Source organism: Carex rostrata, chromosome 30, assembly GCF_964058835.1.
Source record: "Carex rostrata chromosome 30, lpCarRost1.2, whole genome shotgun sequence".
Lineage (NCBI taxonomy): Eukaryota > Viridiplantae > Streptophyta > Magnoliopsida > Poales > Cyperaceae > Carex > Carex rostrata.
This window is the reverse complement of record NC_135947.1, coordinates 6,192,033-6,206,987: the sequence shown is the minus strand read 5'-3', so window position 1 is coordinate 6,206,987 and position 14,955 is coordinate 6,192,033. Positions and strand designations below refer to the sequence as shown.

At 31.9% G+C, this 14,955-nt stretch overlaps 1 protein-coding gene across 2 annotated transcripts; it reads left to right on the top strand.

Annotated features, from left to right (window-relative positions):
* The first annotated feature begins 3,170 nt into the window (after positions 1 to 3,170).
* LOC144546711 (protein FAR1-RELATED SEQUENCE 5-like) lies at positions 3,171 to 7,606 on the top strand. 2 transcript variants are annotated; one of them, XM_078295257.1, is made up of 6 exons: positions 3,171 to 3,255; positions 3,417 to 3,481; positions 4,004 to 4,076; positions 4,486 to 4,629; positions 5,189 to 7,265; positions 7,370 to 7,606. In XM_078295257.1, the coding sequence occupies exons 4-6, from the start codon at positions 4,519 to 4,521 to the stop codon at positions 7,405 to 7,407; spliced, it is 2,226 nt and encodes a 741-aa protein (XP_078151383.1). In that variant the 5' UTR covers positions 3,171 to 3,255; positions 3,417 to 3,481; positions 4,004 to 4,076; positions 4,486 to 4,518; the 3' UTR covers positions 7,408 to 7,606. The 2 variants fall into 2 exon arrangements, with proteins under 2 accessions (XP_078151383.1, XP_078151384.1); XM_078295258.1 differs by lacking the exons at positions 3,171 to 3,255; positions 4,004 to 4,076.
* Positions 7,607 to 14,955: the final 7,349 nt, after the last annotated feature.

The window sequence follows — 14,955 nt, the reverse complement described above, 5'->3', positions numbered from 1 at the left end:
AGGCGAGTCGGTTAGGGGAAGGAAAGAAGAAAAGAAGAAAAGAAAAAAAAAGCGGAGCAGAAAAGACGCGTGGAAAAATATACCATTTCTGTATAGATTTGCATGTGGCGAGTTATTGTGTAATTAAATTTAAACTTGTACACATATAGTTACATAAAAAATATGTATAAAATCTCTTATTCAACACAATAGTTTAGAACAGTTGGATTTACTGAATGGAAGGTTGAGATTGTCTCTGAACAGATACATCATTCAGTCCCCTTTATTTCATATTCGTATTCTCTGAGATATCTCAAACTTTGCGTGACTTTATGGAAAACCCCAACCGTTTAAATACGCTATGCACGAATCTCAAAGCATCCATAATACTGACCCCCCCACATCACCCCCGAATAAGCACCGGACACGTCGGTCACGCAAAAGTTGAGATATCTCAGATGATACGCACTCCTTTATTTCAAGGTGCTATTATAGGAGTACTGATAGATGGTCTATGGTGAGCCATGAAGTAAAATGAGTTAGTGCTCCATGACACTATATTTTTATTTTGAAAATTCAAACGACCGATCCGAACCGTTCAATGTGTTCTTCATATTGAAATGTACTTGGAGACCAAATTTTACATTTTTTTTGGAATTTTTTTACTATTTATTAAGCCACTTTGAAAATCACTGATCCGGCGCTCCAAAATTTTTTACTGTTTTTACTGTTCACAGTAAAACAATAATTTTCAAAGTGGCTTAATAAATAGTAAAAACATTCCAAAAAATGTAAAATTTAGTCTCCAAACACATTTCAATATAGAGATCATATCTAACGGTTCGGATCGGTTGTTTGGACTTTCAAAATGAAAATATGGCGTGGAGTACAAACGTGTTTTACTCCATGACTCACCGTAGTCAACCTCTCTCTCTCTCTCTATATATATATATATATAAACTATTGAAATCAATGTAGTTTATAAGTGATACACAATATTTATAAATGTTTGAATTAATTTAATATAAATTCAAATGGTAATAAGGTTCATAAATTAATTTTAATGTAGGTATTACCTACACATATTGCTATTTATAGATAAGTTTCTCATATGTTCTATTTTTGGAGAGGCTAAGTCGTATTTTGCGAGATACGTCCTAGCTTGTGAGAGGCTAGGTCGTAGTTTGTTGGAGTGAATATTGGTAAGATACACAATTTTTTTCCGTATATTAAATGAATTATTTTCAATTGTTGCCATTCATTTATCAACAAAAATTAACATAAGAAAATACTTTTGACTTCGAATCAACCATTTCATGACCGGTTCAATCTAACAGAGTTTAGTTAGGTCGAGAGTTTCTTAAATTTTAGTTGAAAAATATATTCTTGAAGGTTTCTGAAACCCTAAATTTTAGTTGAAGTGAAAAGATATTCTCGAGAGTTTCTTAAATTTTAGTCAACATTTTTTTTAATCGACATACTTTGAAAAACTATGACACTTTCAGTGTCAAAATTAATAAAACTTGGTAGCTTGACTTCCATTTTTCTCTTAAAAAAAAAGTCTTTTAGCTTCAAATATTTATAAAAGGATTTCATCAAGTTTTAAACTTACAATTGTTTTCAGAAAAATATTGTCACTAGACATTTGAACTTCGCCGTAGTGTTGATCAACAATTAGCACCATGCAATTCGAGTACAAAGTTAAGCTTTCTTTTATTATCAGCATTATAAAAAAAATAAACTTAAAAAAGTGGAATAATTTTTGGAAAATCTTGGAACATAGCATAAATGTTATGATTCAGAACGTTCGCAACATTTAGTATTTTTTTTATTTTTTTTTGGTTCAGAACAGTACTGTTTATAGCGTCCTAATTATTATTTTTTATTTCTCCCAGACGCCATTGTTCATAACGTCTCCGTTTTTTATTATACTATAAATATGTCTAATTCAACTGGAAGAAAAAAATAAAAGAAATTCAGAAATAATTAATTTTAACTTGGACATTTTATCAAATTAGAAGTGGAATTATTTGCAGATATAATCATTTTCAAATAAAATCTTATCGGTGAATGGTATTTATGAAATATTTGCAAATTATCTGAAAAATATAAATGTCATAATCATAATTAGGATATGACGAAAATTACATTTGAGAGTCAATGAATTTAAATTTTACTCGCAGTTGATATTAGTTTAGACTTTAGACATTATATTTTATTATACTATGAATTATTATTTTATGAAACAATTTTAAGCTCATTTTTTGTGCAAATTTTAGTTACACAAATAATTTCACTTTAATTTTAAAAAAATGTCCAAGTAAAAAGTCATGATTGCTGAATTTTTATTTTTTTAATATTTTTTTACCGATTGTATTAGACAGGATATGAACAGTATCGTTCGAGAAAAAATAATAATAATGGGACGCTGTGAACAATGGCATTTCGAAATTTTTTTTTGCTGCTCTATATTCCGGATTTTTTTTTAAACAATGTCCATTTTTAAAATTTATTTCTTTATGTTTATACGCCCAACATTTTGCTTTGCATTAAATATTACTAAGAAAACTCATTTGCCAAATAGATAGGGTAATTTTGGAATAAAGACGATAATTGGTTCACCGGTCACCTCTCCAATAGATATACCTCCTCCTGAGAATGTCTTTCAAATAAAAGAAGAAAGAAAAAAAAAAAAAAGAAGGAAAATTTATGTATATTCTTAAAAAAAATTGAAATTATGTATTTTTCTAAAATTCATAAAATCATATTTATTCGTTTCAATTTAAAAACTCACAAAATTAACCAATTTATAATATTTTTTATTAAAACTCATTTAAAATTTATAAAATCCAAAATTTACACTTTAGTAAAAAATAAGAAATATATAATTGTGTAAGAGAAATATTGCTTGCTACCCATATACAGTGGTAGGTAGGTATACGCTTGTGTGTGCTTAACAAGTAGGAAAATAAATTATTTTTCTTATATATGTTATATATTTTTAATTTTTAATAAAGAGAAATTAATTTATATATTTAAAATGAGTTTTAATAGAAAAAATAATAAATTGAATAAATTTGGGAGAATTTGAAATTTAGAAGGACAAATGTGATATTATGAATTTTAGAAAGGAGAAATCCGTAATTTTGCGGCGGGGTACATCTGAAATTGACCGAAGGAAAATGGATTTCAATGGGTAAAAAGTGCGACCGGGGCGGAGAGAGAGTGAAGAGCAACCTAAGAAATTACTCGACTCGAGCTCTCCCTTCTGTGCAAGTAAGCTTCCCTTCCTCCGCTCCCGACCACAGATTAATTGGCCCACGGTCAGATCTCCATTGAATTTTGTTTGGTACCTTTTCTCTTTTAGTATTGAATCACCTCAGTTATTTCTTTTGCTTATTATGTCAATATTTCTTTCTTTTTTTCTTTCAATTTAGGTCCCTTTGTTTTTCCAGCTGAGAGAAGGAAATTGATGTAAAGACAAGTGGAAAATATTTGCGAGGTGAGTATGTTTAATACTGGTACCATTTAAGGATGGTACTTGATGTATGTACTAACCAAACATGAATACTGTCTAAAGATCAACTCCAAGACACATTAATTTACATTCAGTAATTTTCAAGACCATGCCAGTAACTTATTTACTGGTAACTTCAATATTGAATTGTAAGACCTATCTGAAACTTGTTTAAACCAACTTAAATTTAATATAACTAACCATATTATGCCAATCAAGCAGCAAGCAAAGGGTAATGAACCCTTACTCTTTAAAGCCTTTTTTGTTTGCAGTGATATCTAGCTGGGAAGTTTTTCAAAGATTGAATTTTTTTCATGTTGGAAGTAAGCCTAAAAATTTACCAGTATAATAATAATGTACTGTAAATTATTAGCCCTCTAGATGTTGCATGCCTATAAAAAATGCTAAGAATGACAACTTCAATGCATTCTAAATTTTGAAACATAATATGGATTTTAATGTATCAATAAGTACTAAATTAAAATGTTCTTTTTGTGTGGAGTGCAGCTGACTTTTGTAAGTCCTAAAGAGTGCATACTGAGACCTGAGACATACTTTATTCTCCCTCTTTCTCTCTTATGTATGTGTTTACTATGCTTAAAATTTGTTTCCTTTCCAATATCATAATCCTGAGAATAACACTAATCTTGAACTAATTTTTTCCTCCTAAATCCCTAGTAACTTGATTACCTGCTAGCCTGCCTTTTTATCATCTCCATCCTTTGGTCCATAAAAAAATGCTGGGATAAGTAGAGGAACATGAAAAGGCTTTAATAAAAATTCTCTGTTTGTACTTAATTGATGGTCGATTTCATTGAATGAGAGAGAGACAAGAAAGAGAATTTAGAGACTGAGCAACCAAATACTTGTTATTGCTCCTAATACAGTGAATAATAATAATTTGGGTAAAATAGGTGCAATACATAGTTGATATAAATTGTTCTCTTCTCCCTCTTTGTTATATACTTTCTTATTTACAATGTCTGTAGTATACAAGATAAATTGGGGAAGCTATTGCTGACATGGATGAGGAGTCATCTTATGGTTCTGACGTTGGAGAATTCTCAAGTGCATCATACAATTCCGATGATGAGGATTTGCGATTTGCAGAGAATCCCGACCTTGCTCATAGGGTTTGTTGTTGAACCTTTTTTTTTTTTTTACAGAAGGATTGTATTTAATTTTTGTTTGCACTATTGCATAGAGTCAATTTAAGCTTACTTCTTATTAGTAGTTTTATGGGATGACATGCCGACACAAAATTTTTAATTATGGTGATGGTAATTAGGGTTTGGGGATAGTATTGGCAATGCTGGAGAGTGGTGATTCCATTCACTCTTCAAATCATAGGATCCTATTGCACTTGGTACCATATTTCCGCACTGAATAATAACAAGAAAAATATTATAGTTATGTGAAGAAGCAAATAGCAAATGTGATATTCAAAGAAACAACTCAATAACACCAGATTAATCAAGCAACGTGACACTTCTTTTTTGCTCGAGCCTCAATTCTATCTATGCAAGGATTAAAACTATATCTCAGTTTCTATTCTTGAGTCTAAAAAATAGAAAATTATAAAGAGTTATGCATTAGGCATGTTTCTTACAAAATTATTGTAAAGCTGGGCAATTGTAAAACTTGTTGTTAGGTGCATATTAGGGAACTAATTTTGCAATATATATTTTATAGGTTATGTTAATGGATGATGCCAAACAGGCTGCAGAATATGAAGATATACTTAAAATGACATTTGTAAGTGAGGAAGAAGGGTATAACTTTTTCGATGAATATGCTAAAGGTAAGGGATTTAGTATTAAAAGAGGTCAACTTAGAAAGAGTGAAACTGGGTCACTGTTCTTTCGTCAATTCCTTTGTTCTCGGGAGGGATTTCGCCAGAAAAAACAGTTCAATAGGTGTGACCAGAAGAGGAGAGCATGTGCTGTTACTAGGTGCGGGTGTCCGGTTGAGTTTTGCATAAAACTTGATTGGAGTACTGGTGAGTGGTGTGTTGCTAAATTTGTTAATACTCATAACCACATACTGGCAACACCAGACATGGCTTGTTTTCTTCGATCCCGTAGGAAGATTAAAGATTCCACAAGATTGAGGATTTTGTCATTGCAAATTGCTGGTTTAACTATGCACCAAATATTGGATGTACTGCAAAATGAGAATGGTGGATTTGAAAATGTCGGTTTAGTGCCAAAAGATTTGTGTAATTTGACCCATCGGAAAAAAATAATCAAAGTTGATTTAGGTGATGCGAAAACCATCTTAAGTCGAATGAGGGAGAGAAAAGAAAGTGACCTGGATTTTTTCTATAAGCACAAGGTAGATGCAGATGGGCATTTAACCCATCTCTTTTGGTCCGATTCTCAGTCTAGACTTGACTACGGCTATTTTGGAGATGTTTTAATTTTTGATAGTACTTGCCGTGTAAACCGGTACAATATGCCGATCATTCCTTTTGTTGGTGTGAGTAATCATCAGAGCACAGTAACCTTTGGTTGTGGCATAGTTACTGATGATTCAGTTGATTCATACGAATGGCTTCTTTCTACATTCATGGAAGCAATGCACCAAAAGTGCCCGACATCTATAATCACTGATGGAGATCGTGAAATGTGTGAAGCCGTAAAAGCGGTTTTAGGTGATATTACACACAGGTGGTGCACATGGCATGTTGACCGAAAAATTGCCAGTAATCTCAAGCCGCCTAGCTCGAGTGCACTCAAATCCTTGGTACATACCGAGTTTACCCTTGAAGAATTTGAGGATAAGTGGAAAGAGTTTATCAGTAGTAACGATGCATTGAAAGATAACAATTGGCTGAGGAATATGTATGAGTGCAAAGATTTCTGGGCAGCTGCTTTTGTACAAAAGAAAACATTTTTGGGCTTAAAATCTAATGAGGGAAGTAAGAGCTTTCATAAAAGTCTCGATCGAGAGATGTCTTTATTGGATATTGTAGAGCACTATGATCATCTTTTGGCACGTATGCGTCGATACGAGGCTGAGTTAGATTGTAAGGCTTTCCAATCTGTACCAGTGACTACTACTGGTTTTGATCTAGAGAAACATGCTGCTTCTATCTATACACCAAAGATATTTTATATGGTTCAGTCAGAGATAATGAAGGCAATGGAACATGAGGTTATTAAAATTGTAGTTGGTGAGCGGTCCAGAACTTATATTTTGGCAGTTGAAAGTCAAGATGATGATTTTGTGAGTGTGGAGTGTGTGGGTAGCCCGAAAATTGAGAGATTTGTATGCAGCTGCCAGAAATTAGAATGCGAAAAAGTGCCATGCAGCCACATACTTGCTGTGTTGCTTAACATGAAGGTTAATTGTATCCCTCAGTGCTGTGTTAGAGAAAGGTGGAGTAAGAATGTGAAGCGTGCTTTACCTTCAAATGAGAGAGAAATGAAGATGTACCAGGATTTGAGTAATTTAAGCAGCAAAGTTGTTCATCTAGCATCCAAATCGGGGGAGCGTTATTTGGAGATGAAGGAGGTGTTGAGTAAAATGCTGGAGAAATTTGAACAAGTTGAATATGTGGATGCTGATAAAGAAGAAAATGTAAAATCAAAGGAGGCATGTTCGTCAGATAAAAGTCAGGATTCGGTTCCTGTGAATCCTGATAGTGCATTAAGGGAGAAGATTAAATCCTTTTTCAATGAAAGAAAGAAGTATAAATGTGGGTTTTGTGAACAACTTGGCCATTCGGTCCGAACATGTCAGTTGAGGAAAGATGCAAGTAAAAAAGGTTGGCTTTAACATTCTTTTAAAACACCAATAAGATATTCTCAAGTATCATAGTTGATTAGTATTTAATCTTATTGTTTTCTATTTTGTTTTTTCATGATGTAGGAGCGGACGGAGGAGAGGTTGGAGAAGCAGAAAAATAATAACCAATTTTATGAGTTAACTTATTGCAGAATTGTGATTTCCTTCTATGCAACTGTATCTTCTTTCTTTTGGGATATTTTTTAGTGAAAGAGGGTACGGGAATTAGGGAAAGAACTTATGTTGTGTGGTTCCATTTTGTTTTGATGTTCATCAGCTTGTGTTGTAACCAAAACTCTAATTAAAATGTTATCATTAGAATTGATGGTAGCACAAATTCTATTTATTGGGAGAAGCACGGCGGAAGAGGGGAGACCAACTAGGGTTTGGTTTTTGGAGGTATGATGGGCAAATCTACCGGTCAAAAGCATCGCGGTCCAATCCGCAATGAATCGGACAAATGAGGCCAAGAAAGAGACGTGTACTGGATCACATTATCTATCCGTGCAGCATTAAATTCCTCTTCTGCGATGAACTGACACCCTTTCTACCAGAAAGATTCACCAATCTTGTCAATCCAATGTCAAGGAACCAAAAAAAAAGAGTAATGCTCATGCTGAAATATCTGCTACAGGTGGGGTATCATCAATATTAATGGAGACTAAATTACGCTTTTTCTAACTAATCGAATGCGGAAACTCTAAGAACTAAAAACTGACACAAATAAAATTTAATTTGGTTCGGTGCCCATCCTATTTTAGCTGAAATATCTTCTCCAATTCAAATTCGAACTGTTGGAAGTTTAGAGTTTTACACAGCTGTTTTGTCAGAAAAAAAGTGACAATTTGCAACATCCCTAATGTTCTTCTTCCAGTATGATTTCAAGTTTTTTATAAACAACTTTTCTCTCAATATGTATATATCAAATGATCTTCAACCCATATCCTTCGTTTTTTCCCGAATTATTTTAACTATTGGTACCTTTTTCATTATATCAGCTCCTCATACATGCAAAATTCTACGATCCATACTCATTTATCAACTCTTGCACTATGTACACAATAAATACTGCTATCTCATTTTGACTGATAATAAATTGTTATTCACACTGACATCAACTATCCATCAGCATCTTTGCTCCACAAAGATGAAGCATAGATAGTATCAGTATTGTAAATAATGGTCTACGCTCATTGGATGGACGGACGGGGTATCGTCAAGTGATGAATCGGTATATTTATGGCCTTTTTTGTTTTCATTAAAATATTCATAATTTATTAAATATAATTAATTTAACTAATCAAACTCATCAAATAAACTTATTTTAACTTAGTTTTCTTGTTAAATAATAAAGTTTCATGAAATTGTCATTTAGAAAAAGTCCAGATAAGACAAAACAAAGCATGTAATGGATTAATCGGACAAATCGTCTAATTTGATGGACTAAACGACCCAATATATAATGGATCACGGTCTAATAAATGTCTGATTAAAAGGCCTACTGATCTTGTAATCACAAAAAAGCGACTAAACAAGAATAAACAGAAATAATTAGAAATAATCAGTCGATTATTCAGAAAAAAATCTACAAACACTGGATAGTATATAATGCAACAAATGTGTGCCCACTTAAAGATACGCTGAATGTTAATGACGCTTTGCCTGGATGCAAATGATTCACATATGAAACAGTATAGATGGAGTGTCTTCACAATATTTTGTTTTGTTTTTGTTGTTAATTTGTATTGTATTTTTCAAATATTTGGTATTATCAACAACTCATACAATTTGTCACAATTAACACTGCCGAAGTAATGCGAGGCACTGCTGTAGTATTATAATGATTTTTAGTTCTTTTCTTCCATTCATAATTTCATATATTATAGTGATTTCTCCTATTGAAAAGCCATGAGTTAAAACTAATGGTGACCATGTGTAACTAAATTCTAATGATAACATAGATCATTGTAATCATGTTAAACATATTGATTACATTGGTGTTTGGTATATGGTACATGATTCGAATTGATTTCTCTTCCATGGGTGTTTAATTTAGTACATGATTATTTGGATTTTATTGGTATTTGGATTTTAGACACTTTCTCTTGCTGCTACTAGTCATATACCCTGCATATCACACTTATTCCAAAATCCAAACCAAGCCAAATCTTTTCAATCACTGTTTTGAACCATGAAGTCCTCTTTTGGGATCAAAAGGAAAAATAGGTGAGTTAACCCTTGGTCGTTTGTTTTTTTTGTTGATGTTCATAGTTGTTTGTTATTAAAATTTTATTGTCAGGAATGAGAAGGTAGAGTCAATTAAGTAGCTACAACTTTTCTTTTAGTACGTCTTTTTGTGATTGAAGAGAACTAATCACGGCTATTGTTGTGAGAATTTTGCTTTAAATACAATGATTAAGATGCCTTTTAATTTTGATATTTTTAAAGTAACGAATGTGGTATTTATAGATCCGCTCTTGAGCGATTATACGACTCGTAATGGGACAAAAGCTGACCAGACTTGACCCATTAGTACGGTTTATATGGTCATTGAAGGATTGTTTGGAGAAGGGGATTGTTCGGGCCACATCAGGGTTAGGGCTGCTCATGAACCGAGTTGGGGACAATTTGGATTCAACTCTCGAATTCATGAGCCGAGTTGAGTCTGAGTCAAAAACTATGATTTGGAATCAACTCGCGAGCAACTTGAGTCGAAGTGAGTCAACTCGTGACTCATAATATAGTACATAGTGAGACAGTTTAATTTAATTATAACAAAAAAAAATAATACATAGTTTACTAAAATAATACACAATTAAAAACAATACATAATGAGATAATGACCAACACATAATTAAATAGTACATAATATTAAAAGGTGAGGCGGACATAAAGTGGAGAATGGGGAATTGGGGATTAGGTTTAGTCGCTTCTCTGATTTTTTTTTTTTAAGTTTTAAGCGACAATTTGAAAAGCAAGTATAAGGTTTTGGGGGCTCAAAAATTGAAAATATATGAATTTGGGTTTGGTGTGATGAGTCCAACCGAGTTGATTCCGAACCGAGTTGGAGGTAACTTGGAATCGACTCATAAATCAACCGAGTCAATAAACTTGAGTCAGTTTTAACTCGAGTTATAGTGAGTTGAATCCGAACTGAGTTTTGAGTCATGAGCATTTTGTGCACCCCTATATCAGACTATCAGTCGAAGAAATACTGAGCAGGCAGCGCGTGGAACAGTTATACTCGTTACTTTTTTATATCAATGTTTTGTTGTAGAATAACAGATGAAGTAAATCTTTACTCCATGTTTAGATTTTTAAATAAGAATTATAAGAAAAAAAAAATAAAGTATAGTAAAAGTTGAGTTATCTGAGTTAATTTATTTTATTTTTTCAGATAAATTAATTTATTTTACACTAACTCCACTTGTAGAATTCAATGTTTGGCTATTCCAACATCTTATGGTATGTTTGATTAGAGTAAGAATATATATTCTTAGAACAAGACTACTTGGAATAACTTCTTTATTTGGATGAGATTGAATAATTAGAATAATTAATTCAACTCTGTTGTCTTATTAGAATAGCCTATTCTTACAAAAAAAAAAAAATGAATTTGACTATAGCAAATGAGAATAGAAAAAAAATAGTGATTTTCAGATTAGTATAAAAATTGTGCTATTCGGATTAGTAAAAATATTGTTTGGATTGTACATTTGAAATAGTGAATAGCTGTAACCGATAAAGAATAGTATTAATTAACAAGGTGCTAATTAAGAAGAAAGATAGGCAAGTGAGGTCTCAAACGAATTGTCACGACGTGGAGATAACAGAAGTGGAGTAAATTTTATAATTTCGGGACTATGTTAGCGAAAATTCAAGAATGAAGCATTTTTTTTCTCTCTTCACACTTTCGAATAATAGCTATTCCGACATTTACAAGGAATAGAGAATAACAGCTATTCTAACTATTCCGAATAGTAAAAATATTGTTTGGATACACATTGCTATTCCGAATAGGCCCTATTCTAGAATGGCCCTCTATTCTAGTTATTATCATTTCATCCAAACAAACATACCGTACTTTTTTAAACAGATTAATTTAAACTACAAAATAATATGTAAAATATATAAAGTAAGATAGAATAAGCTATTAAATTCTCATTAACTTTACTCTAGAACTGGCCTACAGTACACTACAGCAGAATCGTCTTTCAGCGACCGGGATCTCGGTCACTGAAAGTAGAGGCGCCGGTCGCTGAAGGCATTGTCACAGATGCTCTCCCGATGACGTCACTGGTCGCTGAATGACGTCATCCGGTCACTGATAAGTTATTAGCGACCAAATTTTTTTGGTCGCTATTAGTTTTTGCTAACGTCAGGAAAAGGAATCAGCGACCAAAATAAACGGTCACAGATACTTAAAACCGGTCGCTGATACCCATATTATCAGAGATCAAAATTACACCATTTTATGATGACAAATCTTGACACCATATTTTTATAAGTCATTTTTGTGATTTTGATGTCCATATTAAAATATGCTTATAGACCAAATTTTACATTTTTCGAAAATTTATTACTATTTATTTAGAATTTTTTTTAATTATTATTTTTCAATGGTTCAAAATTGTCTCAAAACAATAATTTTGTATACATCTTAATAAATACTAAAAATGCTAAGATATCTGCTCCGGGAATCATCAATATTAATGGAGATTGAAATATATATATATTTTTTTAATGAATCGAATATAGAAACTCAAAATAACTAAAAATTGACACATAAAATTCAATTCGGTTGGGTACCCCTCCTATTTTAGCTGAAATATCTTCTCCAACAGAGTGCATATCACAATGATTTTTAGTTCTTTTTTCCATTTATAATTTCATATAATGATTTCTTCTAGGGAAAAGCCACAAGTTAACCCAAGTTTTGAGTTTCGATCCTGACCGTCCAATATGCTTTAAAGGGGTGGAACTTTCCACCTCAGACTGGATTGGTCCGAATTTTGATTGGACGGTCCAGATCTAAACTCAAACTTTGGACTACTTTAATTAGAGGATTCAGATCCAAACTAACCATGGTGTCAAAGAGTAACTAAGATATAATGATACTCGCATTGCATTCATTTTACATAGATCTTATTAATCATGAAAAGCATATCGAATCCATCGGTATTTAGTACATGATTTGAATTGATTTCGCTTTCCAATGTTATGCATGATTTGAATTGACTTCTTTTCCATGAGAGTTTAATTTAGGAGCAAAACTAGAGTGTGATGTGCTCACCGAAGAATTGGTGAGCACGTCTCCAAAAGATTATTATATTGACTTTGAACTACGAATTTAAATTGTTGAAATTCAAGTATTTCGTGAGTGATGTATATGCATGTAAATTTTTTAAAGTTTCGAATGCATTTAGTACATAATTAAGCGGTCAAAAAAATGATGAGAAAATTAATACATAAAACAATTAAAAAATTAACTTACAAAATGTTCATTGTTTTGATCGCTTGATCTTATGCTAAAAAAAAATCAAAACTTGAAATTTTTTACATGTACATACATCACTCACAAAGTACTTATAGATTTCAATGGTTTGAATTCGTAGCTTGAAGTTAATCTGATAGTTTTTTGGAGGTGTGCTTACCAATCTCTCTTGGTGAACACATCACACCCCTAGTTTTGCTCTTAATTTAGTATTTGATGATTATTAGGATTTGAGACGCTTTTCTTTTGCTGCTACTAGTAACTACTATACCTTGAAGGCTTGAATATCACACTTATTCCAAACCAAGCCAAATCTTTTCAGTGACAGTTTTGGATGCACATGCATTAACCAAAGCCAATAGGAATCCCAGATACCGAGTTTTAGGTTGAATCCGCTTCTTGGGCCTAAATTCCGTTATACATGATATCTCTGCTCTTAATTTGTATCTCATTTGTTTGGCAGGTTGTGTCGCTTGAGAGAGAGAAAGGGATTGATAATTGACTGTGAAGTGGTGGCCCAATGATTGCTATTTTTCTTTATGTACTGTGAGCAGAGAATTTATTTTTGCTTATGCTGTTATGCATTAATTGTGATACCTTACATAGATATTTAGAAGCTCTTAGCTGAATTGTGATTTATGGAGGTGTAAATGTGTTAGTTTTAGAGATATTTTGACAATATATATTTTTTAAAGTTAGTGGTTTTTATGTTTATTAATAATTAGATCGATAAAAAAATATATTTATAACAGTCAAGTAACTCTATAAATATCTATATGTACATTTTTATTTTTACGAAATTTTCTAAATTACTCAAAATTACTCTAATCATCTTTAACCACTCTCTAAAGTCCTAGAAATACTATTTTACTAGATCTACTCTTCTATTTTTACTTATATACACTCATAATCACTCTAATGTCTTAATCTCATCTCGTTCCACAACTAGATCTGCTCTTTTGACCGCTATAGCGCTTCGACAAACTCATTGTCATGCTCCGATCGGGATGAGAACTCTACTTTTTGAGCTCCGACGATACTGCGCTCTCAACTCTGATTGGCTCCGCTCGGCACGAATCCCTCTCCTCTCCGCTCAAGAAGGTAGAGACGAGATAGAGAAAAAAATGTATCGTTGTATCGAAAGTGAAAACTCAAAAAAAAGAGGTGGGGATGAGAGAACGACTAAGTAGATCTCAAATTTAGAAATTATATTTTTTATAAGTCAGACAAAACGAAAGTTTCAAAATCAAACAAAAAATTATATGTTATTACTCGTATAGTTTTAACAAATTTTGAGTAGGTATTAGCATAGCATAGCATAGTGAACTATGAAAGGTGGTGAAAATTTTGAACTCTAAAAAATTAAGAAGATAATTTTAAAGCAAATCCAATTTACATAGCATATCTATTTTGTATCTTACATGGTATATCGTTTAAATTAAAATAAAATATAACTTGTGGATGTGTTCTTAATCATATCCATATGTAATGCGTACCAAATTTGAATCGATTTAAAATTTAATCGATCATTCATCAAATAATAATTAAAACGTCACTGGTAGAATTTTTAAATTGTTTGATGACAATCAAATTGGTCTAAATTTGATACACACGCTTTTTAAAATAAATAAATAAATAATGCATCTATAAATTTAATTTTTTAACTTGAACAATATTTTTCAAAATATCAAATCCGAGTACAGAAAAAATAAATGTACTTTAAACTATCCAATTTGAAATCATATTTGAACAACAAAACGTAGCCAAACCACAACAGTACTTGTACGCATATATTATATATCATATGAGTCCCACCTTAAATAATGGATTTGGTCAAGATCAGTCGAAGTCACTGTCAGTGAGTCTTTACTTTCTATGAATCTAAGGAAATGAATTGCTTTATAATTTAATTTTTTTATAAAAATCTCAAAATAATGCGAATTAATTACATAACTAGTCTTAATTAACACTCCATTCTCTGTTTTGGTTCAACATGGCCACAAGGAAAATAATTTAAGAACGCAAGCCATCTTTTTGTTTGCAATTAATATTTATTCTTTATAATTCTCAATTATAATTTGAGAACTTTCTTCAATTTTTACACAAGGCCTATGAAAGAATAAAATTAATCATCTAGTTGCAGAAAGAAATAAACAATTTCCTATATATCAATTCA

Coding starts and splice junctions, on each gene's coding strand:
- LOC144546711 (XM_078295257.1), top strand. CDS start 4,519: ATGGATGAGGAGTCATCTTATGGTTCTGACGTTGGAGAATTCTCAAGT. Junction 4,630..5,188: donor ATCCCGACCTTGCTCATAGG/GTTTGTTGTTGA, acceptor TATATTTTATAG/GTTATGTTAATGGATGATGC. Junction 7,266..7,369: donor GAAAGATGCAAGTAAAAAAG/GTTGGCTTTAAC, acceptor TTCATGATGTAG/GAGCGGACGGAGGAGAGGTT.